The 25,372-nt window shown below is 56.9% G+C and overlaps 9 protein-coding genes across 9 annotated transcripts; 5 read left to right on the forward strand and 4 right to left on the reverse strand.

Annotated features, from left to right (window-relative positions):
* Positions 1 to 44: 44 nt before the first annotated feature.
* Positions 45 to 1,265, reverse strand: L226DRAFT_148553 (uncharacterized protein). Its single transcript, XM_067672420.1, has 6 exons — positions 897 to 1,265; positions 738 to 847; positions 640 to 685; positions 460 to 587; positions 241 to 402; positions 45 to 191 (listed from the first exon to the last, which is right to left on the reverse strand). The coding sequence occupies exons 1-6, from the start codon at positions 1,074 to 1,076 to the stop codon at positions 185 to 187; spliced, it is 633 nt and encodes a 210-aa protein (XP_067533081.1). The 5' UTR covers positions 1,077 to 1,265; the 3' UTR covers positions 45 to 184.
* Positions 1,266 to 2,464: 1,199 nt separating this feature from the next.
* Positions 2,465 to 4,858, forward strand: L226DRAFT_537029 (cora-domain-containing protein). The gene is made up of 12 exons (XM_067681238.1): positions 2,465 to 2,899; positions 2,954 to 2,974; positions 3,047 to 3,111; positions 3,167 to 3,244; positions 3,325 to 3,435; positions 3,486 to 3,529; positions 3,609 to 3,786; positions 3,841 to 3,874; positions 3,937 to 4,079; positions 4,178 to 4,321; positions 4,393 to 4,490; positions 4,542 to 4,858. Exons 1-12 carry the CDS (start codon positions 2,521 to 2,523, stop codon positions 4,654 to 4,656), a joined length of 1,410 nt encoding a protein of 469 aa, XP_067533082.1. The 5' UTR covers positions 2,465 to 2,520; the 3' UTR covers positions 4,657 to 4,858.
* A 660-nt stretch (positions 4,859 to 5,518) lies between these two features.
* Positions 5,519 to 7,379, forward strand: L226DRAFT_148663 (uncharacterized protein). Its single transcript, XM_067672421.1, has 2 exons — positions 5,519 to 7,285; positions 7,349 to 7,379. The coding sequence occupies exon 1, from the start codon at positions 5,623 to 5,625 to the stop codon at positions 7,234 to 7,236; it is 1,614 nt and encodes a 537-aa protein (XP_067533083.1). The 5' UTR covers positions 5,519 to 5,622; the 3' UTR covers positions 7,237 to 7,285; positions 7,349 to 7,379.
* A 336-nt stretch (positions 7,380 to 7,715) lies between these two features.
* L226DRAFT_614713 (uncharacterized protein) lies at positions 7,716 to 9,198 on the reverse strand (the record flags this gene model as incomplete). Its single annotated transcript, XM_067686683.1, has 3 exons — positions 7,716 to 8,274; positions 8,535 to 8,790; positions 8,837 to 9,198. The coding sequence occupies 3 exons, from the start codon at positions 9,196 to 9,198 to the stop codon at positions 7,852 to 7,854; spliced, it is 1,041 nt and encodes a 346-aa protein (XP_067533084.1). The 3' UTR covers positions 7,716 to 7,851.
* Positions 9,199 to 9,828: 630 nt separating this feature from the next.
* Positions 9,829 to 10,267, forward strand: L226DRAFT_524576 (uncharacterized protein; the record flags this gene model as incomplete). Its single annotated transcript, XM_067678898.1, has 3 exons — positions 9,829 to 9,894; positions 9,922 to 9,945; positions 10,013 to 10,267. The coding sequence occupies 3 exons, from the start codon at positions 9,829 to 9,831 to the stop codon at positions 10,265 to 10,267; spliced, it is 345 nt and encodes a 114-aa protein (XP_067533085.1).
* Positions 10,268 to 10,744: 477 nt separating this feature from the next.
* Positions 10,745 to 14,616, forward strand: L226DRAFT_561742 (P-loop containing nucleoside triphosphate hydrolase protein). Its single transcript, XM_067683452.1, has 11 exons — positions 10,745 to 10,799; positions 10,863 to 11,561; positions 11,614 to 12,090; positions 12,141 to 12,209; positions 12,268 to 12,314; positions 12,371 to 12,746; positions 12,808 to 13,371; positions 13,430 to 13,713; positions 13,775 to 13,896; positions 13,953 to 14,058; positions 14,121 to 14,616. The coding sequence occupies exons 2-11, from the start codon at positions 11,035 to 11,037 to the stop codon at positions 14,423 to 14,425; spliced, it is 2,877 nt and encodes a 958-aa protein (XP_067533086.1). The 5' UTR covers positions 10,745 to 10,799; positions 10,863 to 11,034; the 3' UTR covers positions 14,426 to 14,616.
* A 543-nt stretch (positions 14,617 to 15,159) lies between these two features.
* L226DRAFT_614716 (uncharacterized protein) lies at positions 15,160 to 17,276 on the reverse strand (the record flags this gene model as incomplete). The annotated part of the gene is made up of 3 exons (XM_067686684.1): positions 15,160 to 15,495; positions 15,556 to 17,188; positions 17,263 to 17,276. The coding sequence occupies 3 exons, from the start codon at positions 17,274 to 17,276 to the stop codon at positions 15,160 to 15,162; spliced, it is 1,983 nt and encodes a 660-aa protein (XP_067533087.1).
* A 4,267-nt stretch (positions 17,277 to 21,543) lies between these two features.
* L226DRAFT_537035 (uncharacterized protein) lies at positions 21,544 to 22,736 on the forward strand (the record flags this gene model as incomplete). The annotated part of the gene is made up of 4 exons (XM_067681239.1): positions 21,544 to 21,900; positions 21,962 to 22,423; positions 22,475 to 22,512; positions 22,569 to 22,736. Coding segments are annotated over 2 exons (755 nt in total), but the record flags the coding sequence as incomplete, so codon positions are not given.
* Positions 22,737 to 22,949: 213 nt separating this feature from the next.
* Positions 22,950 to 24,815, reverse strand: L226DRAFT_572964 (uncharacterized protein; the record flags this gene model as incomplete). The annotated part of the gene is made up of 1 exon (XM_067684757.1): positions 22,950 to 24,815. One exon carries the CDS (start codon positions 24,813 to 24,815, stop codon positions 22,950 to 22,952), a length of 1,866 nt encoding a protein of 621 aa, XP_067533089.1.
* Positions 24,816 to 25,372: the final 557 nt, after the last annotated feature.

Raw genomic sequence — 25,372 nt, forward strand, 5'->3', positions numbered from 1 at the left:
TGTCTACTTACCGCCCCGACGATCTGAGAATTGATGCCAGAACGAGCAATAGAGCGTGCTTCGCGGCAGAGTGATGACGAATATGTCTTCCGGCATCGTCAGCCTGGGCATGCGACGACGCTAAATATACAAGTACAACATTAGCGAACAGCTTCCTGTGGGATTACTTTTGGAGGGCGACATGCTATGAGCTGGGATGAGGTCAGTGTTGTAGACCTTAAAGCCTATTGTTAGACGCACATGCCGTATTTTCGCTTGAGCTCCTGCCATGACGGAGCTACCGCGGGGAATCGCGCTGCAAAATCGTTCATCTCTTGCTCGGGGATACGGTTGATATCAACCCGATTCCAGTATCGCGACATCGCGAACGTGATGTCCTGCGCGTCCCTATCGAGCGCGCGTCTGCGGAAGAGGGTGACTTATGAGTTACCGTTCTGACGGGAAGGGGTCTTGACTTACATTGACCACGCCTTGAGTTTCGCCCGGATGAACTCTGTGATCGTCAGGAACGGTACCCTCCCCACTGCCATTACCGTCGAGCTGTCTAATCGCCTCGGGCCCTCCTCCCCAGCGATGAGGATTTCAATCTGATGTCGAGGTCGGCCACTGGCATCACCATCGCGGAAGCAAAGTACTCACGTCGATTGGAGGGATCAGTCGTTGATATTTCACGTGCAAACTGGAGCTTTGTGAATGATAGTCGTGGCCGCAGTGCTCCCATTCGTGCCGCTACTTACCGATTGCTCCACGGGGAAGTGACTATTGAGAAGTCCTCGTTGCCTGCGCAAGCCTGACGTACGCGACGAAAGGGATGAACCGCCCCACCTTCAACTATAACACAAATTTCCTGTGTAAGTGTCAGTACGACACGAGGTCGATCAACGGACGTGACTTACATCGGCCATAGGGGCTTTGGACAAGACCGCGGTGAGGACATTGCCATAGAACGCGTGCGGGACGCCTGCGTCGCGTAGTAGCTCAGAGAGGGCAGCGGCGGCTTGCAGGAGGCGGGAGACTTCGTGCATGGTCGAGGAGAAGGAAAGGCGTAGGCAAAGGTAACCGACATCTAGACACATGCAACGCGTTCATGTAGTTTCTGCTGGGGGTAGAACGCCCGGAGAAGTTGGGAAGGAGCGATCTATGAATCCGGAATTGGTTCCGTGGCGTCCAGGGGAAAGCCGAGAGCAGGAAGGGTGCAGGCGTTCGCGGGTGATGAGGGTCGACGCACGGATCTGGCTCAGAGCATGCATAGGCAGGTGAGGAGGAAGGAAGGGACCCGTGTCGCGCGTCTTCGCGATGCCAGGGATCCAGACTGGGGTCACATGGGTCGGGCGTGTCGACCGTGGACGAACTTTGACGGAATGAACTAGCAAAAATGACCTAAAGCGCAGGAGAGGCGTCACCCGCGGTGTGTCGTGTAATCAGCAAATCAGGTAACAGGATGATGCCTTGACACCCACCGTCGTGACAAAATATCGCACGGCTGCATGGTCCGGTACGTGTCGGTTAGTTGCATTTAAACCCCAGCCTGTCCGTTCATCTCCACATTGCCCCGCATTACATTTACATATGACGCATGCGATCAGGGCGAAGCCGTCACACGGCGGGCATTGACAGGTTTTTGGCCGGGGAAAAGTCATGGAAAAGGCGCGTCACGACGACGCCTGTTCCTAAATTGGTCACGTGTGGGGAGAAAAGCCATGGAAAAGGTTACATTTTCATCCACTTTTCCTTGATTTGGCACGTGGAAGGGAAAAGTTGTCGTCGTGTCGCGCCTTTTCCTCGACTTTTCCTTGGGGGAGAATCTGGCAATGCCCGCCGTGTCAGAATTATGCTGAATATTTGAAGAGAGCTTGGACGGATTTGCACAACGCGCGCACATGTGGCACGAGGCGAGGTCCGATCCCCAAGCCGGCGAACGGTCTAGCAGTGACTCGAGAGTGAATGAAGGGTTAGCCCACCTGCTCATCCTTTTCCTCCATGTTCTAGCTAATCCTTGAACATGGGTCATGTCACTAATGTCTCGAATCTGGGCAGCCAGTGAGGTATGTAGCAAAGTGTTGGAAGGCAATGTCATTGTGAGGACTCCCTCAGACGAACCGACTTCGGAGTCCGCTCCGAGGAACCGTTGATCTCGATCTGCTGACATAAGCTCTCTGTACGGTCATGGGTCCTGGGCGCTGTCGGCAGGTTTTTGACGCGATCGCAGGATTCGCGCAACTGCAACGAACGCATCCTTTTCTCGAGGCCAATTTCATGCAGAAGGTTAGCATCATGTAGTTTCATGAGGTCAGATCAGTCACATTCTGGGGGATAGAAATTGATATACCAAATTAAGAATTTTCATAGACTATAATAGGAAAGGCTTATTAGCCTTTCTAACCTGCCTAAATATTTATTTTGTTCGACCCTTCGTTAATTCCCGAAAGGATGCTTTGTGGCCTTTACTGCGACTTCGTCCTCCTCCTCCTCCTGGCCTCCGTGTCTGCCTCGTCTCGCGGTTGTTGCTCATTCTTGCGTATGTATACGCTCTGCTCGAGGCTGGCAAGACGCCATGTAACCCCTCGGAATGCGCACAAGACTCCTACACACGGTACAACTGCTTTGCCTGCACTTCGCATACCACCAAGAACGTGTCTTGCTGCAATACATACAACCCCCCTGACTCTGTCAGTTTGGCGACAATTTTCTCACCATGGCGCATGTTCTCCTTCCGTCCGCCTTTCGCAATCTCGTACCCGTGCGACGAGACAGTTCTCTACTTGGCTGCAAAGGCTGTCGCGCCGTCGGTCTTCCGATCCACTAGACGAGCCGTCGGACCTCCACGAGGATGCCGCAAAGATTGCGGTGTTGGAGAAGGCGATGAAGGGCAGGCAGCCGGCAGAACTTATGCTACGATGTGAGTTTCCTACCGCTCGCACTTGGCACGTTCGTTAACCTTGACAGACTCAAGGTACAATCTTGGATGCGGACGGTCAGCACGATCTCTGATTCATTTCCCCACCATGTGCGTAACCGACACGCTTTGTGCACATTACGTCTCCAGGAAACGTCAAGACTATCTCCGGGCAATTCAGAAAGGCCGACCTATGTTCGGAGCATCGTCTGAACGTAAGTCCCCGTCAGCGTACCACGCGTGCTGCCCTGCTAACGGCTCAGCTGTTAGCCGCGTGACCTGCGCAAGATTGATTCCAGGATACCGAACCTTGTCCCCACCATCTTGGTCCGAAAGGAAGCCATACTTGTACGTACTCGCTTGCCCCTTGCTAGCTTGCCCCCGCACGACCCTTGACCCTGAGCGTGCCCTGTCCTCCCCCTCACAAGGTCAACATCCTCCACATCCGTGCCCTCGTCAAGGCCGACACCGTCATTCTCTTCGACACCTATGGCTCGGCGGACTCGCGACTTCATTCGGTGTTCCTATACCATCTCGAGGTACGTTCCCCATGTATCTTCGAGATGTCCCGCCCTCATTGTTCCCCAAGCACAATCTGGAAGCGAAAGCGTCCGGAACTCCCTACGAGTTCAGGTGAGTTTTACACCGCTCCCTGCCCTCCCCGGCTCCCCATCACTATCAGGCGCTTACCACGATGGCGGTTAACTCGCAGGGCACTCGAGTCGATCCTGCTGTCTGTGTTGAGTGCGCTGGAGGCTGAGATGGTCTTCATACGTAACCTCGTCGGCGGACTGCTCGCGGAGCTCGAAGACGATATCGACCACGACCGCTTCAAGCGCTTGCTACATTATTCGCGGCGACTGGCCAGCTTCCAAAGCCGTGCAAAACTGGTGCGTTCGTGTCCAATCACAGGCAGCTGGATCTGACCGTGTGTCTGCTTCCAGGTGCAAGAAGCTCTTGAAGAGGTCCTTGAGCAGGGTGAGTCGTCACGGGCTAGTGAATGCTGAGGAAGGATGCTCACTCACAGCCCCTGCGTCCAGACGAAGATCTGGCTGCTATGTACCTCAGTGACAAGAAGAACGGGGTGTCGAGGAAGCCTGACGACCATGAAGAGTTGGAGGTGCTCCTGGAGTCCTTTGCTAAGCAAGTGGAGGAAATTGTCAATGAGGCGGAGAATATCCAGGTAAGTAGCGAGCAACCCCCGACGACGCCATATATTCCTCATCCCGCGACCATCTCCGTCTTGCGTCTATTTGCGGTTGCTGACACGCATTCCGTCAGACCAACGTCCAGTCGACGCAGGAGATCGTGGAGCTTATCCTCGACTCCAATCGGAATGCTCTGTTGGCACTGGACCTGAAAGTCTCCATCTTGACAATGGGCATCGGCGTTGGGACGCTCGTCGCGGGCGTATTCGGCATGAACGTAAGTCTTTCAAAATCAACCCACGCGCTGGCAGTTCCGTTCCCACATTAATTGACACTTGCTGCGAACAGTTGAAGAGCCATTTCGAGGAGCACGAGTACGCGTTCTACGCGATGACGGCTTCCGCGTTTATGGCCTCGCTATGCGCGGCATGGTACGGCGTACACAGGTATGCTCATGTCTTATCCGTCCTGAGGTGTCGCTCACTTCGTTCGCTTAGGCTATCCCGGATCCGGAAGGTTGGGTTGTCAAGTAATAACCGCAAACGACCGGAGAAGCGCAGATGGGCACTATTCTCTCTGAGAGGGCGACGGTTCGACGGCCCTTGGTCATGATACTTCTCTTCAAAACCTTCGTCACCCATGATGCCTCCCCAGCCATGAGGCAGAGACTCCCCACTCCGTCCGTTCCTCGTGACACGACTTTGCTACATCACTCCGCACTCACATACCTCACTACTGACGCATGCACTATTGTATACTACAGCACCTTGTATAATGTATACCTCACAATTCATAGACGTCTCTCCGCTGTTGCCTGTTAACCTCGCGCCAACGAGTGTGAAGACAACGCCGAGCCCAACTTGGTAATTCCAGGGCCCGATCTGGACATTCCATCCTCGATCTGACCCCGACAGTCCTCCGAAGCCGCGGCTGAGTCTCAAACCGAGATATAACATAGCCCAACGTGCCTGTGGACATCTGCACTTTTCTCTGCACTCGACGCTTGCTCGACTTCCGTTCGCCTCTCCATGACATCGCGACCGGGACAAGTGACGAAAATGCCCGAGCGTAGGCGTGGGTGGAGCTATTTCGGAGACGCCGACTCGCCGAGGACGCGTGATCGAGATCATTTGACGCTGTTCTGGCGGCAACGGTTATTGTGGCCGACGGGAGGTTGCGCACAGCGTCCATCTGCACGCGGCCGAAGGCTCTCCCTCGACCATATCGGACCTCTCTCGTGGTCGAAGAAGGAGTTTTTCGTCCTTCGTCCTTATCTATGCTCAGGACGTAACTCGGTGACCTGGTGAGTCCTAGTCTTCGAGCTCTCTCCCCGCCGCTGCCCTTTGGGGCTTGCTAACAACGATGGCAGACTCGGCCGTCAAGCGCAGACAGGTAGAACTTCCGGGTACCCGTTTTTCTCTCCTTCCTCCCCCTCCGATCTCCCTCCCGGGGACAAGGTTGTCTACCGTCGATTCGACGCAGACACAGACACAGACACAGTCGAGCTCCCTATCGCTCCCTGGGTCTCCAATCAGCACCTCGTCCAGTATCGGCCCTCCCACAAGTCCAAGTCTCACGATGACGACGCTACCTGGCACCCGTATCTCGCTCTCGGACACATCTCTCCCCTCAGGCACGTCCGTCCCGGCGCAATCGTTCACATTTGCGACTATCCCCTATCCCACTACGTGCACGGCCGCCACGTTCAACTGGACTTACACTGGAGCCCAGGAGACGTTCGAGCTCGCAGTGTCGAGCAGTATCACGCCTCACACTGATCTCCCTTCATCGCGGAAACGTCAAGGGTCAACCAACCAACTCGCCATCGCATTCCATGTCGACGCTACCGCTCAGACGTGGACATGGCCGACGGTGACCATTCCTGCCGGTTGGTACACGCTGGAAGCTATCGGAGATGACTGGACGGCCACTTCACCCCAGTTTTTCGTCACAAATGGTACGGACATCTCTTGTCTTTCCTCCTCGCCGACATCGTCCTCCACCACGGCTCCCGCTACCTCTACCGGTATGAGTACCGGTACAGGCAGTACGTCGTCAATCACTTCGACAGGCACACTCCTTCCCGTCACGTCTGCAACAGGTGGCGGTTCCCGTGCTGGAGCCATCGCAGGGGGCGTCGTGGGCGGGGTCGTCATAATGGCCGCCGCTATCGCTGCTTACCTGTACTTCGGATTGTGCCGGCGCACTCCCACACGATCCCGTCGTCGGGCAGCGGACGGAAATGGTCCAACGCAACTTGGGAAATGGGGAGGGCTCTCCTCTCTCGACTCTGGCATGGACGCTCCGGTTGCGGCGGCGAGGCCAGGCCTTGTCATGGCTATACCTCCGAAGAAACGAGGCAAGACGGAATCCACTGGTGCAATCTTGCCCCCCCTTTCTAGCACTGCCCACGGCCACTCGAGCGCGGCCCGGGGAATCTCGGACGAAGATGTCGCCACACTCGCAGAAGAAAAGGCCGTGCCTTACACCAAGGGGTACGAGTATGTCGAGACTGTGCAGCCACTAGCCTACGCCAACCGCCGCCGCTCTTCTGCCTCGACGTCTGGCGCGGGTCTTAGCCCTATTGCAGAGCCCCTTCCTAGTGCAGGCTCGAACGGCCGCTCGCGCGCAAGGAGCTCTAGTCAGTCCCACCGCGCGATGGCGCTCGCGAAGTTGGATGGTGATGGATCTATGCCATCTTCTTCACCCCGCACAAGGTCCCCGACCGTGCCTCGGCGTTCCATTGACGCTCCTCCGATGGCGATGCCGGCGAGCCCTCCGTACGACGTCTCGCTCATGAACCGCTCATCCTCTGGCGGGGGGCCGGGGGCCAGGCGTGCCGCTCGCAAGCCCGTGCCGCAGCTGGACGCATCGGAGCTCTCTATGCCGCCTACTCCCACTAGTGCCGGTGCGAGCGTGTCGCGCGGGCAGAGCGTCGCCAGCACTCTCACGTACACCAGCACGTCCCCTCTCACTTCCGGGTCCGCTCATCCGATGTACCGCAACGAGTCGCAGTCGCAGTCGAGCGGGACGCTGCGTGCGCCTGTCCTGGGTCCGGGCAGGCAGCACTCGCGCGAGGATCTCGAGGCGGCTGGGATGGAGCTGCCGAACTTGAACCACAAGTCGAGCTTTGGCGATCGCCCAGTCCACTATCTTATTCCTGATATGCCGCCGCCTCCGCCACGCAACTAGGCGCGGCCTGTGGAAAATGTACCACCAGTGCTTTCTTGTTGTTGCCTAGGTGAGTTGGTCGCGTCCTTGTGAACAACAGATAACTCATGCTGACTCTATATGGCCTTGGTAGTCTGTATACGTATGATTATCGCCATCTTCGCTCTCTGCTTCGCACTGCCTTCTGAGTATCGGGATGGAAGATTTGGATGGAGGGTTCTTGTTTGATGGTTGTTGGTATTGAATGACTCGTTTGTCGTTGCTGGTGGGTGGGTGTTCTCTACGTATCTATCCCTCATCTATGAAACCTATCTACTCGCACCTGCTTCGTGTTTCGCGCTCTTGTATTACTTCTCGTGCCACGATACTTTACGGACGTTCTAACGACCACAGCCAACGCGCAGCGAGCTGCGTCTGGACTTACTCTGATGTAGCGATGCTACTGCCCATATGCCAGAATACGATCACCATCTCTTGTCTACACATCTGCAAGCAACGTTCGTGTGTAAGCTGCAATCAATTAAGCGGTCCTGGTCTAACTCTACAGATAAGGTATACATCTGTGCACAACGAACAACCACCCATGAACCACCCATGCGTCCGGATGATGATACTGATGATATTGATGATGCTTGGCTACTGTCCCGCCGCCACTGCAGCAGGTCCCGGGGCAAGGGCAACACTCTCCATCATCTGCCGCAGGATCGCCCGCACCTTCTGCCTCAGCCTCCCCGCAGTGCCGTCCGCGTCCTCCGCAATGCCCTTGCCCAACTTCTCCGCCGCGTGCCGGACGTGCTCGTCTGCCCGCGCCCACTCGCCCTCGACGCGCTGGCGGTCCCACCACTTTGCAGCTGCGGCCCGGAGCTCGGGGTCGCGCTGCGTCGCGGCGTGCACAAAGCGCGCGGTGGAGAGCCGGTCTTTGGTCTGGCGGAGCTCGAGGTGTGCGGTAGCGAGGAGCGGGATGGGGCTCTGCGGTGGGGCGGCGCGCGGGAGGATGTGGAGGAGCAGCGGGAGGACGAGGATGAAGAGGTGCCGGAGGAGCCAGAGGTTGTCGTGCCACTGTGAACGCAGTGAGTACTAAGTTGATTGTATGACGGGGCCGTATCCGAGTTGCGGTACATGATACTGGTGAGAGGATGCTATCGCTGCGCTGCGGTCACGGTGGAGGGGTGGTAAAGGGCTTGTTCAACTTCTCCGGAGCTGCACGTCTCGTGCCAGCAAAGGAACTACGGTTCCTTTGCTGGCACCTCACAGCCGCAGCGACGAACACCAGACTCCAGAGGACCTCAACGCGGTGGACAATGGAAAGGAAAACTTACCATGAAGACACCCTGGCCGTCGCGGGATATGCGCACGGGCGTCGTCCCGATCTTGTACCCCTCCATGATGAAAGCAGCGACGAGTGCGCCGATCGCATACGTGCGCCACCGTTCGTGCCCACTCCCGCGTATCGTGACGAATCCCACCACGGCGGCCTCCTTGACGTATCCTAGCGCCATGCGGGGCACGGCGAAGATGGCATACTCATCGAACGTGGTGCAGTGTTCGCAGTCTTGGATGACCGCCTGGCCGAACCTGCAATTCCGAGCCCCAGCCCGAGTCAGTGGGTGCTACGACGCACCAACGGTTCGAGGGCAACCTAACGTATAGCGAGCGCGTGTCGAAGCTCGAGAGACGCGTCAGGAGGGTCTCGAGTGGTCTTGGGAGCGACGCGTCTGGCGGGAGCCCCGCGCGGTGCAGCAGGATGGTGCGGATGGTGTCCGACGGGGTCGTCAGTGGTATCTTCAGCTTTTGGAAGATATTTGGCGGGAATCTGAGGACTATGGTGTACAGCTGGAGGAGCGTGTGGAAGATGAGGAGGATGCTGAGGCCATTCTGGAGCGTGAACGACTGGGGCTGCCGGCGGAGGACGAGGACAGCGGGGATGAGGATGGCGGTGCCGAGGACGACGAACGTGTCGACCGACGCGCTCACTATAGGCATGTCCGCGCTGTGCCCCGCAATGCTGAATCGCCGTCGTTGTGTGTCTCGGTAGGATGGTGAGTGTAGTCGGTGAGCTCACCCATGCATGTGCATGAACCTGCGGCGCCACATACGTGCAGCGCCTACGAAATTGTACATGAATATATCCCTCCCGGAATCACTGTGTACATTCACAAGAACACATATCTTCGCGTCCCCCTGTCTCTTTCAAATGAAACATGACCTTAGTGAAAGTGGTTAGAAAGACTCTTCGTTTCACGACACTTGGGCACCAATGCCCGTTGTCACTCAGTCCTCGATACTTACGTATGTTGCCGAAAGTAAGCATACCCGCTGAATTCTGGGTTATAAATGTTCATGTAAGGATAGTATGCATTCGGATGTTTGTCCGGACTCTTAGAGAGGGTTTATTCCTGTGCCAGAAACCAGTGACTGCCAGTACTAGTGGCCCTAATTTCATTAGGGTCGCGGGTGATTTGGACGACTTATTAACAGGTACCTTTTAAACTGTTTTGAACAAGGTTATAAACTGTGGGAAAGTAGAGGTCTCTGTTGACCTACTACTGAACGTTGAACGCCAGCCGCTCTATCAGCGTGCTGACAGTTTGATAGCTTCTCGCCGTCAACTCTATGGCGGACGAGAGGACGGCATTGAACTTCACATGGTATAACTCCGCTATCCGGAACCGGCAGGATGTCAAGACTCTCACCGACATGATATAGGTGCGGCAGTGGTATCTCAACGAGGTTCGTCCTCATTTCCGCCGCCTCATCATTTGATTCTGACTCTAAATTTGTGGTACTTACTCTACAGGATGAGAGTGTTCCTCCTCGAGCGCACCCAGTTGTGCGATGGTCAAAGCTCACCCACTCTGTCCTTGCTTCTCGTGAGAAGCCGCTGCACCCCAACGACGACATCTTCGAGGACTGGCCTGCCGACGTTGACCCGAGGACTGCGCCTTCGCACTCTGTCGAGGCTGCTTCCATGGCCTCGGACTTCAGCTTCGAGGACATGTACGGGTTGTTTGACCTCTCGTCGTCGACAATGAGCACGAGGGAGGACAGGTAGAGGATGTAGCAGAGAAGGACAAGGCGGACTCGGAGGCGGACGGTGACGTACCAGACTGGAACTTCTGACAAGCGCCCGTTTATTAACACTGAATTGTAACCGGTTGATAACTTTTAGACTGTTATCAACTCCCCGGTTAATAACGGTTTGTAACCGCTGTTAAAAAGGCTCGCTGGGGCCTCTGAGTTAACAACTGTTAGTAAGAAAGTCGCCGACTTTCGTGCAGGACCCTATTGGACGTCATACTATCTTGCTAACAGATTATGCTGTCGGCCCCGTTCAAGCTCGCAGGAAATGCCGAGGCAGATAGCATCCGTACTGAAATGCTGAAGCGAGTGAGAGAGGTCGTTCATGCATGTCCACGAATTTTCTGAATATCTCTAATTGTTTGCGTCGTTTGCGCGCCCGCGTAGTCGGAGTTCCAACTCCAAGCATTTCGCAAACAGCTGTAACCGCAAGCATTTCCACCGCGGATGGCTTGGCCCGAACGTTCATGTGCATGAGTCGCTGCAGCGAGTCCCTGGAGTGCAAGGTGAGCACATGCGGTAGCTCTTCAGTCTTTATAAGCCTTGTAATGATAGAATTTTGCCCGTAGCATCGCTATCGGTGCTGCAGACCGAGTAAACTTACACAGCGATGTGCTGCGGTAGCGTTCTACGTACACATATGCAAGCCTCCAAGTCGTTACCTCCCCCATCTTCTTGCCGGAGCTTGAGCGGGTTCATATACGCTCGTAAGTTCTATTCCCTCCAAACCTTCTCTCCAGCATGGCCTCCATCCCCGTCGATAAATTCTGCCCGGAGGTATTGTACGGAGAAGGCTGCGCCTACATCGACAGTTGCCCGCTCGAGCATGACGTTTACATATGCGAGCTGTGCGTCGTTGTGATATCCCCCGCCTCCAAGCACGGCTACCACATCCGAGGCCCGCTTCATCGACAAAACCTCAGGCTCGCCGGTGAGCTCCCGGGGCGATCTGGTGCCGTAGACCGCCGACGGTGTACTGTGTGCTCCATGAGCGTCCCTGCGGACGCTTGGGGCATCCATCTCAGTGCTCCTACTCACAAGAAGCACGAACAACTCGCCATCCTCCGCGCCGACTACGAGCAAGCCGAAGAAGACAAACAGGGTGTCAGTGTCTCGCATGCGGAAGACGGCATTTCCTTCGGAGTGGTCAGTTTGGAGCAGGCCATGGAGGGGGTCAAGACCGAGGTTACTGTAACCACTGAGACGACACAGTGGACAACCTTCCTCCGCACACAAGTCCGCTCCAGGATCTCCAATCACGAGGAACTGTAAGTCTGAGCTGGACACTTCCCGCTTGCGTCGCTAACGTCTATTTCCCAGCTTCACTGTAACACCTCATCAGAAAAACTCGGCCCTCAAGCCCGACCAGCCCCTGGTATTCACCGTCGCCTTCCGTCACAACCAGCTCGGACGGTACAATGCCCGCCTGGAATTCACGTTCCAGACAGCTGGCCGCAAATTCATCATCGCTCGGAGGTTGCTCGTGGCTGTGGGGGACTATGACGAGCGCGAACTCCTCAAGCCCGTGATGCCGTTCGCTCGGAGTCGTCACGCCCCTTGGTATGACCCGGACGGCCCTGTGCTTCGGGGTGAGGCTCCGCAGAGGGAGAATATCAAGTGGGCCAGAGATATGCCACATTTCTTTATTCCTGGCGAGCTTGCAGAAATCTTGAGGATGCGCTCTCCTCAGGACATCATCGACCTCCTCAGGGAACGTTGCTTCTATGAGGAGCTGTCGCAGGCTAACCACCTCGACCACTTCGCGACGCTCCTGTGGATCGAGGAGGACCGAATGACGTGAGTGTGTTTGATATGCGTGTTCCTGTCCTGACTGACCACTCCTGCAGGTTGGATTTGAGGATGTACGACATGGCCGATGTAGAGTTTACTCGAGAAGGGAAGGGATATCTCCATTCGTACGTCTGAGCGCACGTTCAGTCAACGCTCTTTTACTAAGCATTTGTATCTCTCTAGCTTGCATGTCCATGGACTCGCCGAGAAGCGGCCCAGCGTCACCATCGGTACGTCACACCTTGGTCTTTTGTACGGCTTCTTGCCCGCTGACATATTGAAATAGGCGACACAATCCTCGTGCAGACTCCTGGAACTGGCCAGACGTTCAAAGGGCTGGTCCACGAGATCCAGGATGAGCGGGTCCTCGTCCACTTCCATACATCCTTCAACGCGACGGGCATGCGCTACAACGTGCGCTTCCAGCTGAACCGCACCACGCTTCGTCGTCAGCATCAGGCCCTGGTCGCGAAGATCCCATCACCCCAGCGGTTGCTCTTCCCTGTCCCGGGGTTTGAGGGGCTGGACAGGCCTCTTACTGCGGCGGAGTCCACACTCGAGCTCTTCAACAGTAGGATCGGCACCAACCCAGAACAGTTGCAGGCCGTGAACTCGATCTTGCACCTCAAGACTGGCTCTGCGCCGTTCGTCGTCTTCGGGCCGTAAGTGTATCTTCCTCGCAATGGCGCGTGCATCTCCGCTGACACGACGAGTGGCGCACAGGCCTGGCACGGGGAAGACAATGACGATCGTCGAGGCAATCCAGCAGATTATATACCGCGACCCCAAGGCGAGGGTCCTCGCATGCGCCCCGAGCAACAGCGCTGCGGACATCCTCGCGCAGCGGCTCCTCGCGCTGACCCAGGAGGAGCTTTTCAGGTGTAACGCGGGCTTTCGCGAGGTGGGGTCAGTCCCTTCGGAGCTTATGCCGTACACATATCGCTCCGGCCGCAACTTCGGCCTCCCGTCGCTCGACCAGCTCGCGAAGTACAAGGTGATCGTCTCCACGTGCCTTAATGCGTCCTTTGGGTACAACATCGGCTTGCCAGAAGGACACTTTACCCATATCTTCGTCGACGAGGCGGGGCAGGCGTCCGAGGCAGAGGTCCTTGTAGCGATCAAGCCCCTTGCGCTCGAGAACACGCGCATCATCTTGTCTGGGGATCCGAAGCAGCTGGGCCCGGTCATTCGCTCCAGTATCGCGCGCGAGTTCGGTCTCGAGAAGAGCTATCTGGAGCGCCTCATGGACCGTCCGCTCTACAGCGGCGAGCACGGACGTGGGACTACGTGAGTATCTCTGAGTTCATTATGGGTTGTTATGAGATCCGCTGACCCGCCCACTCAGGTACGTCAAGCTCACGAAGAACTATCGCTCGCACAAGGCCATCCTGCGCTACCCGAACGAGAAGTTTTACGACGGCGAGCTCGAGGTGTGCGGCGCGGCGTCGTCCATCGACGCGTTCCTCGGCTCGCCGCAGCTCGCGTCGCCCGAGTTCCCCGTCATGTTTCACGCGATCTCGGGCAGGAACGAGCGCGAGGCGTCCTCGCCGTCGTACTTCAACGTCGACGAGGCGATCCAGGTCAAGGCGTATATCACGTCGCTTCTCAACGACAAGCGCCATCCAGTTGGTGAGTGCACCGCACCAGACTCCAGTGCTGCCGTCTCGTCGTGACTTATTGCGCGTTGCAGAACCATGCGACATCGGTGTGATTGTTCCGTACCACGCGCAGGTGCGCAAGATCCGCCGGCTGCTGAAGGAGGGTGGGCTTGTCGACGTCAAGGTCGGGAGCGTCGAGGAGTTCCAGGGACAGGTACATTTTTTCCGCTCACCTTCGCACCTTCTTGTGCTCACTAAGGTGCTCGTTAGGAACGCCGCGTTATCATTGTCTCGACGGTTCGGAGCAGCGCCGACCTCCTCGTATACGACGCAAAATTCACCCTCGGCTTCCTGTCCAACGCGCGTCGGTTCAACGGTATGTCGCTGTCGTGACTGCGTCGGCGCGGCGGACGAGGTTACTGATGTCTCTGTCTCCAGTTGCCATGACCCGGGCGAAGGCGCTCCTCGTCGTCGTCGGCGACGCGGCCATCCTCTGCGTCGATCCGCTCTGGCGCGGCTTCATGAACTACGTCTACCAGCACAAGGGCTGGCGCGGCGACACGCCGACGTGGGACGTGAATGCGCCCGTGTGCGTCGACGCCGACTACGTCGACGAGCTGCGGGATGTCATCGCTGCAGAGATGAACTCGGTGATCGCGACGCTCCCGCCCGAGCAGGATCTGGAGGCCGAGGCGAACGTCGAGCGCGGGCAGTGGGGTCCGAGCAACTCGACTAATTGGTAGGACTCCCTCTGGACGTGCATCATGACATACAAATCGACTCTCCTCCATCCGTGACTCTTCCTTCCGACTGCTTACTTCTGATGTACATATATACATGCTGTTGCTTTGTACTTCAAACTACATTTCCGTGACTCCGTTGGACCTAGCAGCCACAACTCACTGCCAGTGCATCGTCGTGTTTTGTCCTTGTCGACTTGAGGTAGTATTTCTTTTCAGCCGCACACGGAGCTCCTCGCTCTCGCATATAATCTAATTCTCATCTCACCTGAGTACAAGACGCAGGCGCTTATCTTTGTGGTTGGAACGATCAGCGTGACTCGGAAGGGTTGCAGCAGCCTGCTCTTCTTACAACTGCATCCTACGGACCATCCTCTGGGGCTCGCGTATACATGGTATGTCTTCTCATTGAACCTGCTGTGCATAATAGTGAGCATGAAATCGAGTCTCATCTGTCTGAGCCCCTAAAGATCTGCATGACGTGGCAACTGTACGATCTTATCGCGACGCAGAAGTCACCAGCAATCCTTGTTCAACTCCTTCAGAAAGTGGGACGTTCGTTTAGCAGCGATAAAACCCGTATGATATAGCATGAAAAGTGCTGCGTAAAACCCCGTAAGTACTGTGAAGAGCATGGGTGTAATGAGTGCGCTATAGCTACAGCTGATGATGTATGTGCAGAGTCGCAAAGTCCAAACAAGTGACGAAACGTGACCTCAGAGTGTCCGGCGCACATATTAGAGAGGATACACTGCCGAGAACATCCCTCCCTCCTGCATCTCCTGCTCTTTCTCGCGGGTCTCGATTTGGTTTAGCACGTGGACCCTCCACCGCACCTCGCGCCCCTCAACAACCCTCCTCGTATCGCAGCAGGCAACGCGCCGACCTTGCCTTATGTAAAGGATCTGGTAGTATTCGCCCATTTCTTCCGCGAGGTCCCTCACGAGATCGTGAAGGTCCACCCCATCAAGGGCTCCCGGACCCGCGGAACGACAGTCTTCCTCGTCGTACATCAAGTCGATGAAGACTTGGAGGAGTCCCCCCCACGTGCGAAGGATTCTGAGGAGGGATGCCTGCACACCGGGTGAGGTTAGCACAGCGAAAAAAACCTTGACGTCCTGGTCGGAACTCACCCTGAGAGCCAACAGATTGATGTTGTTCTTGAAAACAACACGGAGCGTGAGATGATGTACCTCAAGCATAGAATCCGCTTCCTCCAGGACCTCTTCAGGCAGCTGGTCTGGACGCCGCCGCAGCGGAGACTTGCATGGGATCCGAATCGTCGCTCGGAGGATCATGGGGTTGTGGTCATCCACGACCGCCGGGAGGAGCTGGAGGTTCTTGTTATCGATAACGCCGACCACCTCTAGGGCCGTCGTTGTGGTGGTGTTACCGAAGACGGCAAGATCGACGAGGCTGCCTCGCACTTCTTGAAGGTTGGGCCATCGCTGTGTTTTCTTTGAAGCGAGGAATGTGGCAAACTTATTCGCCCGTCGGATGCGGCGCAAGGCGCCCGTGTAGGACTCGTGCGTTGTGCCAATATCCAAAAATATGATGCCCGGAGTGGCCATCATAGTGGCCGTTGTGGGGATACCCCGGGCAGGGTCCGGAATCCAGAGGTATATGAGGTTTGGGAACACGCGATGTCCTGTAACTTCGTGGGTGACCCATTCCACGTCGGATGCCGCGGATCCAGCGTCGTCCTGCGAGTAGTCGTTGTCGTCGACTACCTCCCCGTTCAGCTCAAGTCCTTGGTGATAGGCGACGTTGGCCGCCCAGGCCTTAATGCGTTTCCGGTCCTCGTCCCCAGTGCCCTCGTCCTCGCTCGGGGACCCATTCCCTGCGTAGATCTCCCTCGACTTCTCCAAGGCACCACCGACGCTCATCAGCTTGTTGAAGACATCCGCATTCAACACGAGTGGGACTCCCTGCGTGTAGGTCTCGGAGGTCGTCTCGGTGGAGGGGCCAACCACGACCGGCACCGAGGCGGAGCCGACCTCAGATTTGGCCTCGTCGTCCACGGACTCCGAAGACTCGTTGTCCGCATCGTACCCGGCATCACTCTCGCCTTCGAGCTCGACGTCTGCCTCTACAGCGGTGTCGCTAGCCGTCTCGAAGTGGGACTGGTTGGCGTTGGGTAGGCACGGGGTAAACCCGCCATCAACCACGAGTTTCCTCAGCGAACTCGCAAAGCGATAAAGTTCGAGGAGCATCACAAAATCTCCTCCTTCCCCCCAAAAGGCGCCGCGATACAAGTAGAGCTCTTGCAGCCCTGCCTGCAAGCGCCTAAGCAGCCGATTGGTCCACTCGTCCGCGCCGGAGACGCGAAGGACGCGAACGGAACGAAGGGATCTGAACGCGTTGATGAGCGGAGGGTAGGAAGCCAGACCTGCTTCGGGATGAAGGAGATCAAGCTCGCGAAGCTCGGTCAAGTGAGCGATGGCTTGCGTCAAACGCTCAGCACCTTCCAAGTCCTCGGGCAGAAAGGTGGGTAGGGCGATGGAAAGGCTGCTGACGAGGTGGCTGCGCTTCTGCGGTGCAGCGAGGATCAAGTGAGCAAAGGAAGCGACTTGCCGCGGTGTCCGCAACTCAACCTTCCCGCTCGACAACACCTTCCGGATTCCATATTCGCGGTTCCGCGTCACCGCCGGAAGTAGTTCTAAGATCGATTGGTGCCCGAAGATGTCTTTGATGCATAACAGGGTGGGGTCTGAGACAGTGGGCGGGGGTCGGGTGGGGGAGTGGGGGTTGGGGTGGTAGAGGGTGCTGCATTGGGTGAGGGTAAGTCAGCTCCTCCGGCCCAAGCAACGCGCTTCGACGCGTTTCATATGTAAACTCACGTTGAAGTGGTCATAGGAGTTTCCATACTGTCAATGGACCTGACGCAATGGCCGTGTCTGCCCGGTGGTTGCGCAGGTCTAAGTGAGTCCGCCCCTGCCTTAGGAAGTTCCGAGCCGCTCACCAATTATGATGATGTTCTGTACAGATGTACAAAAGATTATAGAGGACAGTGGTCACAGAGAGTACAGGCCAGGCGCAAAGCCCAGCAAAGAGGAGGGTGGAAACAAAAGGGTCGTGGTTGTGGAGAGGCGGCGGCGGTCCAAGCGAAAGGCTTAAATACACTGGCCCGCCGCCCCTCCGTCCCCCGGCGCCCGCAAACACGAGGCATCCCTAGGCAACCAACTCCGCGCACCCTGCTTCGGCATGGCGCATCCGTGCCCTCTACGACGCCAAAGTCGGAGGTCGTCTGGGCTGGGCCATCGGGACTGCCGCACCCCGTCCCCCTTCAACATCTATGCTGTCTGTCCACACGTCTCAAACGCAAGCTGCTGCTGGCTGCACACACAAGTTCTTTATACGCTCACGCTCGCACCAACTTCACCGCTATGCCGCTTTGCAGGTCGCTTTGACAGTGCGTTTCTTCGAGCCACCTCCGCCCGCTTGCAGTCCACCACCCATAGCCGCTATCGATGGATGGCCAGGCCCTCATCGGTTCGCAACATTCTCGGACTTTCAACCGTGCACTGGCTCTCAGCCACGCTTACGCAGTCGGGGTGCATGGATTGGGGGTCGAGTCTGGGAGCCCTTGAAATAGCCGAGGCGTTGAGGACGAATTCGCTCTTCAGGGGCGGCGTCGGGATGAGTGCTCTACGCTGCTGGTAAGCGGTGAGCAGCTTCACACTTCCTGCTCTGCATCCTGCTGTGCAATCTTGGGCCTTGCCATAGTCTTGAAGGAGAGCAGAGGAGACTGGTTGGAAGACGGTTGCGGGATGGGCACTCCGAGAGTAGCGGAAAGCCCACGTGGGTTTAGCGAAATGGGCGCTTCTGCAGCCAGTGGATTGTGGTCCGGTGTCGGAATGAGTACTCTATGCTACTGTTGAGCGGTGAGCAACTTCACACTTCATGCCTTGAATCCTGTCCCGAAATCCTGGGCCCTGCCGCCGTCTTGGAGGAGAGCAGAGGCAAGTGGTTGGAAGACGGATGGGACACCGGAAGCAGCGGCCCGAGCCCTGGTGGGTTTAGCCAAATGGGCGCTTTTACTGCTAGCACATGGTGTTTCAAGGCCTGGATTGTGATCCGCCATCAAATCCGTTCCTCCATCGTTCCCAGCTGGTTGTGCGGTCTTTGTCAGTCCTCTGCGCTGGCACGCCTACCGCAGCAGAGTCGCAGCAGTCAGTATGCAGAGTCACCAAACGTATCATGCCGAGGGCGACCACACCGCTGGACAGGTCGGAGGTGTCACTCGATCAAGAATCTACAGAACTGCACACCGCCACCGCCGACGCAAGTCCTGCGCCCATCGTCCCGTCCGACAAGCAAGTCGTCTTAAGCTTGTTTTTAGCACGACTGATTGGCTCCGGAAAAGTGCACCTGCCGTGAGGGTTAGTGGACCGGCCTCCCGAGTAGTCGACATACGCGGTGACCAGTGGTAGGCCCTCCAGCGACACTTCCCTTAGTTCCCCAGCTGTGCAGCCAGGACAACCCTTGGGGCCCTCGCGAGGCCGTCGATTACTGAGTGCTTATACGTATGTCATCATAGATCGCATGAGCATCGACGAAAGGTTAGTGGTATTCTCCTCCGCACTGAAATACGGACTCATGTGCTACGCGTACCCAGAGAAAGAGAAGCAAACTCACTACCCAAGAAGTGCGGCCTAGACCGAGGCTTCGACAGTGTGTGCCTATTCCTAGTCACAGTCGATCCGAGGCTATCGTGGTCTTGCCAGGACGCTGTGTCACCCAATCCGGAGACGGCGAGGAGGGCTCGAGAAAGGTATGTCATGCACCTATATTGATATGCGTTCGAGCCAGTCATATATGTATTGTTTTATATAGACTCGCGACTGCCGCTAGTACAGCAATGGCTGATCCTACACCTACTGTGTCATACAGCCCGCCGCTCAACTTTAAGGTGCGTCAACGTCTGAGTCCTTAGCGCCCTTTGAGTATTTCTCGAACGTGGATGGCTTGAGAGAGAGACGCGTACATCGACGTCGCCGTTCCAGCAAAGCAGGCCTCGCACTATTTTGGAGAAGAGCGCGCAGCTATGTCTCGTCACAAGGAAGGTGCAGATCGATCTGTCCGAGCCTTCACAGCCCACTCCACTATCATCGAGAAGGGTAATGTTGAGGATGGTCACCGTGCTCTCTAATGCGACACTGCTTCTCTTGTATTGTACAGGTACCATCAACAAGCAAGTCTGTAGTCATGCGATGCCGCTCCCACTCCTCAGCTCGCGATGCTGAAGCTACAGGGACAACTTGAGAAAGCATAAGGTATGCGACTGGCATAGGATCGCGCAATTCTAGAGAAGGATCGCGCCGTCTTGCTGAACAACAGCGAGTAGATATCGACGACGTGACACAGCGCCTAGACGGCGTGCAGCGTGGTGGCGAAGATACAAGGCTCGACGATTTACTGTGGGGAATCTCAGGTACGGATCCATGAGCAGTGTAGAAAGCACGCCTTGAGGCTGAGGGGCAGAATACCCCACCGTGCTGGTAACAGTACTGTAGTACCTATCTCATCGAATTGTGTTTAATCAAAAATTCGAGGACGAGATCGACGGACAATAGACTGATTGCAGGTGAGTGAGAGAAAGTAGGAAGCTTGGGAGCGGCGCGACCTCGCAAGCGCTCGCTTAAAGGCCGCGGGCGTCCGTTTCCACGTTTGTTCAACGTTCAACTTCATGTTTGGTTAGCCACGAGGCTTTCACAAGAACGGACATCCAGACTGACTCACCGGGGCGAAGATCTCTTATCGACCATCGACATGAACACGCACGCTGCGGCCCATATATCCCACCCAGGTTTCTCCCAAGCATCCCCCGGACTATCGCCCAACGTCCACCTCCTCGTCCTCAGACACCGTGTCCCCCATCTCTTCAACGCAACCCGTCATCGCCGACGCATAAGACAGATGTCATCGACTTTTGTGCCCTCCGCTGGTCCATCTTCCTCGCCGTTGAACCCTGGGAACCCGCACCAGGTGCTCCTCCAATCATGGATCCGAGCTTTACAGACTGGACAGTCTCGTCCGCAAGCGCCACTGACCAAAGAGACCGTGCTTGGATACGTCAATTGGGCAATCGGGATCTCCTCGCCGGGCACGACTCCCGTCGACAAGCTTAGAAACACGCTCGCCACGGTGCGTAACATGTGCACCGTGGCAGGTATCTTGCGGACTCTCGGAGAGTCCGAGTCTGCGACGAACATTTGCATGCAGATAAACACCTCACCTATTGCCTGGCTGAAGCAGGCTGTGGATGCCAATGTCGGAGTCGTCGACCCAGATATCCACGAGTTCGTTCTGGCACTCCCGGAGATTGCTCGCACGCTGGAGATTGTCGGCACCTTATGTGGGGCGCATGTAATAGACGAGCTGCACTCAGTTCTTGGGCTCATATCGCAAGGGCTCTACATCCTCAGCGCCGACAAGTCCAGAAGCGAGGTCATTGCCGAGGGGTCAATCGCTCCTGTTGAGCCTGCGCAATCGAACGAAGCTTCAGACTTCTCTGACTCGGACTCGTGGGATGATCACGAATCAAATGTTGAAGTGTCCTCGACCTCCGGAGCACGCGAGCCGTCCAGTGAGTCTTTTATTATACGCAGTGACCAGAAGATGGCGTGGCTGACCAACTTGTCGCATTCTAGCTCGCGACCCTGGACAGGAATCGGTAAACATTGAGGTCGCGCCTGAGTCGGATGAGCATGATAATGGCCCGGCGCTGACTGAAGTCTCGCAAGAGTCGGGCGACGGGACGATCTCGATGGACCTCACGTCGATAGTACACCCTGGCGTTCCCCCCGCGCAGCCCACTTTGCAGAAGGGTCGGCGCGCTGCCCCGTCTCCAACTGTTGTTCCGCGCCCTGCGGCATCCCGAGCCCGCGACCCCGAAGAGGGGTCGACCAACATGAACATGAACAAGTCAGTTGATGCTCCCCATGCCACACCATCCACTGGCAACCTACAATCCGAGAACAGCGGCCACGTGTCGCGCAGCGGCGTCGTCTCGATGGATTTGACAACTCCCGTGGGGGTCGTACCTCGCACGCCTCACTCGCATGAGGATGACCCGGCGCTGACTGAGGTCTCGCAGGAGACAGGCGACAGGACGGTTTCGATGGACCTCGCATCCGTGGTACAGCCTGGCAATCTCCCCGGCGCGCAGCCGATTCTGCAGAAGGGTAGCCGCACTCCCCCGTCTCCGGCTGTCGTTCCGCGTCGCGCGGCATCAGAGCACGGGAGCGATGCGAGCGCTGGTACGTCGGTGCCGCAGCTCAGAACGCCGTCGGAAGGCGGAGGGTCGTTCAATCCAGACAGGAGCGCACGAGCAATGTCAACGCCCCCGCTGAACCGTCAGCCACGGGCGCACGGTCGTTCGCCTGCAAGGCTTCCGAAGGCGGGTGACGCTGGCGCGGGCGAGCGCAGGGTCTCTGGACAGTCGACGAAGTCCTCCAACTCGAACAGCATTGGCGGTGAGTGCTCCTGTGTCTCTTCGAGCACGGATCCTGTATGCTAATCGTGGATATGTGCTAGCCCTTGATTTCGAGCGCTTTGAACGGCGAATACTGATGAAGGAGTTCGAGGGCCAGCTTGCGTTGTCGAATCTGCGACTTGAAGTTGCTCAAGCGCAGCTCGTGAAGGCGAATGAGGAGGGCGAGCACCAGCGCCTCCTGATCGCCAAGTTGGAGGACCGACTTGAGCAGGAGCAGAAGGAAATCAGAGAGGAACGGAAGGAGCTTAGGGAGGAGCGGAAGGAGCTCAGGGAAGATCTGAAAGCACACAGGCAGGGGTTCGCGGATCAGATCAGCAAGATGGAGCAACGGCTCGAACAGGAGCGGAAGGAACACAGGGATGAGCGGGCGAGGATGCAGGATGAGTACGAGGCCCGAATCGCCAAATTGGAGGAGAGACTCGCGAAGGCTGTAGTCTGAAACGGTGAGAACTTCACGCTCCAAAGGCCGAGTTGAGACGCGCTGTAGTGCTGCGGCTAGCCCAGTAAGGACCTCCGTTTTCGACGATGTAATGGAATATTCACAACATGCCAAGCTTTTTCCGAAATCAACTGTGGCAGGCACGTCTTGAAAGTGAGCGACCGGGGATGATGCACACTGATACTTACTCTGGTCATTGAACCTTGTAGCGCCACTTCATGATGGAGCGGCAGTATACATGTAGGAACGGAAGCGGGAACGACGGTCTTACAGAGGAGCTCGATCGAGCAGGGCGGTAGTACGAAGCTCGAGTCGGATATCTAGACCGTTGAGAGTCGGAACACAGCTCCGATAACAGAGAGAAATATTCACCTCACCTTCTGCACCTCGCGGGATCCTGTGTATGCACGCGCACCGCGAAGTCCAATCGTTGTTGGATGCATCCGAGCTTGATCGTCTAGTCAATATACATATGGGTGCGTAATCGTACAAGTACAAAATGAGACCTCGCCGCTAAACGAGAATTGAACGAATGTATGTGACAAGGGAACCCGCAAAAAGAGAGCAGTGAACACAACACTATCGCATGCCTACTGTGCGGCTTGGCGTTCAGGTATCGGGGGGACATCCGGAACCATCGCCTTCATCGCCTTCATGTCTCCGAAGCTTTGGTGCCGCACCACTGGGCCCCTGCGACCAAAGCTCCCATTCCCGACACCAAACGGACCCGCATTCTCGTTCCTCGCTGTCTCCCCATCGTCAGGGTCTGGGTTCGCAACAGCAAGGACGCGCATCTGCTCTCTCTCCCAGTCTTCGATCGGCCGCGCCCACGTCACATCGCTCCCGGTGAGGCTCCCGCTCCACACGCTGTCCCGCGTACGGTACATCTGCGAGGTCGATGACGACGGCACAGGCGAACCCCGCTCGTTCCATACGTATGTGCTAGCAGGACTCGAGGGCCGTGTCCATATGATGCTCGACAGGATGTCTGAGGGCGCTGGGGTAGCGGAGCGGTCGATGGGGGGGACGGGTTTCCGGGTGGCATATCGAGAACGTCCTGATCCGGACCTGCTGAGCGGTTGTTGTGCGGACATGCGCTTCAGGAATGGAGAGAGCGGAGAGCGAGGAGTGGGGTCGGTCGGAGAACGGTCGCCAGAAGGCACCTGCGCTGGTGCTGGGATGGTCACCGCAGAAGACTGGGAAGGGGATGGGGTCCTGGACGGGGGTGGGGGCGTTGCGGTGAGCAGTGGCGGATGGTCCATGATCGCGTCAAGCTTCGCCAGTGCATGTGCCCTCTGCAACTCGACGGGAAAGTCAACCTGCACAGGACCATTGGGGCCAGGCTTGAGTAGGGACATGTCCGAGAGCGCAGTGGATGCTGAGGTGATCCCCGAAATCCCGGAATGTCTGATGAGGCTACGCCGAGGAGGCTTCGGCACCTTAAGAAGAGGCGTGGTGACGATGGGAGTGGGTCGAGAGATAGGTTTGAACTCGGCCTCGAGGTCTACCTTCGGGGTGGGAACCACAGCAGGCGGTGGCGGCGCCGAAGGACGATCGCTTGATGAAGGCATATCGAGTGCAGCTGTGGTGGCAATGGACGGTTTGCGACGGTTGGGTTCTAGACGCGGAAGAGGTCGCGGCCTCTTAGTGACTCGCAGAGGGGCTGTCCCCGCGTCAAGAGTAGATGGAGGGCGACGATTGGGCTCTAGGCGGAGTATAGTCACCTGCGAGGCGGGTAGGGCATTGGTACGCATCTCAGGAGTCCTTGCTATGCTCTCCGAGTCGAGTAGCCTCCGCTGAGAATCCTGACTGTGGCTAACGTCGCTGACGTTGCGTGAATGGTGTATGTCCCACTGACCCTCGTGTCCGGGTACTTCAGGATCAACCTCCGGCTTCGAGCGCCACCGACGGAACAGTCTCATAGCGGCGAAGCGGAAGTAGAACCCCACCGCTAGCAGCGTGACGGCCCCTCCTATGCCCACCGCTACCCCTCCAATCAATGCCCCGTTGGTTGTAGAGCTGGTGATTGTTGTGTCGGTGCTAGTTGACCGTCGGGCAGGGGGGAAGCAGGACGTATCTGTCCCATAGACGAAGAATTGGGCGTGTCGATTGGGGTACTCGAGATTCGGTGAATTGCTGATACTCATCGTATATTCCCCGGGAATTAGTTGTACTGTTGGAACAGTGTAGCTTTGTGCTGTGGCGTTCGCACTGAAAGACATGTTGCCGCCAGGATAGACTTTGACAAGGAGAGGCTGCTCCGGACCCGAATAGTCCCAGCTGATGGTGGCGGACGCGCACGTCGTCATATTGGGGACGCTGGCCCATGCGAATGTCGCACGAACATCATGTCGCTGAGAGTCCACGGTGGATGTGGATGCATACTGCGCAGTTGAGGGCAGTGGCGAGGACGAAAGAGCAAAGGAGGATGTGGAAGGTTCTCCGATGGAGGACATCGGTAGTCTGGTTTGTCCAGACAGGAATGTGTCTGGAGGAATTGTGTTGTGGGTCAGATATGCGGTAGAGTACTTGCATAGACGTCATGCACAGCGAATTGAGGAGTGGACTGACCGGCGTGATGAATGTACGTCGACCCTGAGGGGACGCTGAAATAGACGCTCAATTAAGCATTCCCAACCGATGCCTCACGGATGCTCAGGGGACTACTCACTGCTATCGTGAGGGTGTCGTGAAGGATGGAATGGACTGTCCTACGAGACGGCTGAAGGGGAATGGGAGGGAGACCCCGTAGGCGAGGGCGGGAGCGTGAGAGCCGCAGGTGGGAGGGGAAGAGGAGCCCTCCGAGGATGACCTTCCCCTCTAGTACGGCCCACACTGCGCGCGCGGCCGTGCGCATGCGCGGAAGAGGAAGTGCAAGTCGGACAGTTACAGTTCACAGGGTAGCCGCGACGAACAGCGACTGCAGCCACAAGGGCAGTTCGATGCACGGGACGACAGTTCCATCTATCACGAATCAAAGAAGAGTCGTCGATGCAGTGCCATCTGTCGCCGT

The sequence above is a fragment of the Lentinus tigrinus genome, assembly GCF_003813185.1.
Source record: "Lentinus tigrinus ALCF2SS1-7 unplaced genomic scaffold L226scaffold_22, whole genome shotgun sequence".
Classification (NCBI taxonomy): Eukaryota; Fungi; Basidiomycota; class Agaricomycetes; order Polyporales; family Polyporaceae; genus Lentinus; species Lentinus tigrinus.

What these genes read in the sequence shown, in the direction of transcription:
- L226DRAFT_148553 (XM_067672420.1), bottom strand. Translation starts at nt 1,076, where the DNA reads ATGTGTCTAGATGTCGGTTACCTTTGCCTACGCCTTTCCTTCTCCTCG. An exon ending in CCAAAGCCCCTATGGCCGAT is followed by an intron (nt 848 to 896) that starts GTAAGTCACGTC and finishes ACACTTACACAG; the next exon opens with GAAATTTGTGTTATAGTTGA. An exon ending in AAACTCAAGGCGTGGTCAAT is followed by an intron (nt 403 to 459) that starts GTAAGTCAAGAC and finishes CCTCTTCCGCAG; the next exon opens with ACGCGCGCTCGATAGGGACG.
- L226DRAFT_537029 (XM_067681238.1), top strand. Translation starts at nt 2,521, where the DNA reads ATGTATACGCTCTGCTCGAGGCTGGCAAGACGCCATGTAACCCCTCGG. An exon ending in TGTTCCTATACCATCTCGAG is followed by an intron (nt 3,436 to 3,485) that starts GTACGTTCCCCA and finishes TTGTTCCCCAAG; the next exon opens with CACAATCTGGAAGCGAAAGC. An exon ending in GGAACTCCCTACGAGTTCAG is followed by an intron (nt 3,530 to 3,608) that starts GTGAGTTTTACA and finishes GTTAACTCGCAG; the next exon opens with GGCACTCGAGTCGATCCTGC.
- L226DRAFT_148663 (XM_067672421.1), top strand. Translation starts at nt 5,623, where the DNA reads ATGACGACGCTACCTGGCACCCGTATCTCGCTCTCGGACACATCTCTC.
- L226DRAFT_561742 (XM_067683452.1), top strand. Translation starts at nt 11,035, where the DNA reads ATGGCCTCCATCCCCGTCGATAAATTCTGCCCGGAGGTATTGTACGGA. An exon ending in CGACAAGCGCCATCCAGTTG is followed by an intron (nt 13,714 to 13,774) that starts GTGAGTGCACCG and finishes TGCGCGTTGCAG; the next exon opens with AACCATGCGACATCGGTGTG. An exon ending in CAACGCGCGTCGGTTCAACG is followed by an intron (nt 14,059 to 14,120) that starts GTATGTCGCTGT and finishes CTCTGTCTCCAG; the next exon opens with TTGCCATGACCCGGGCGAAG.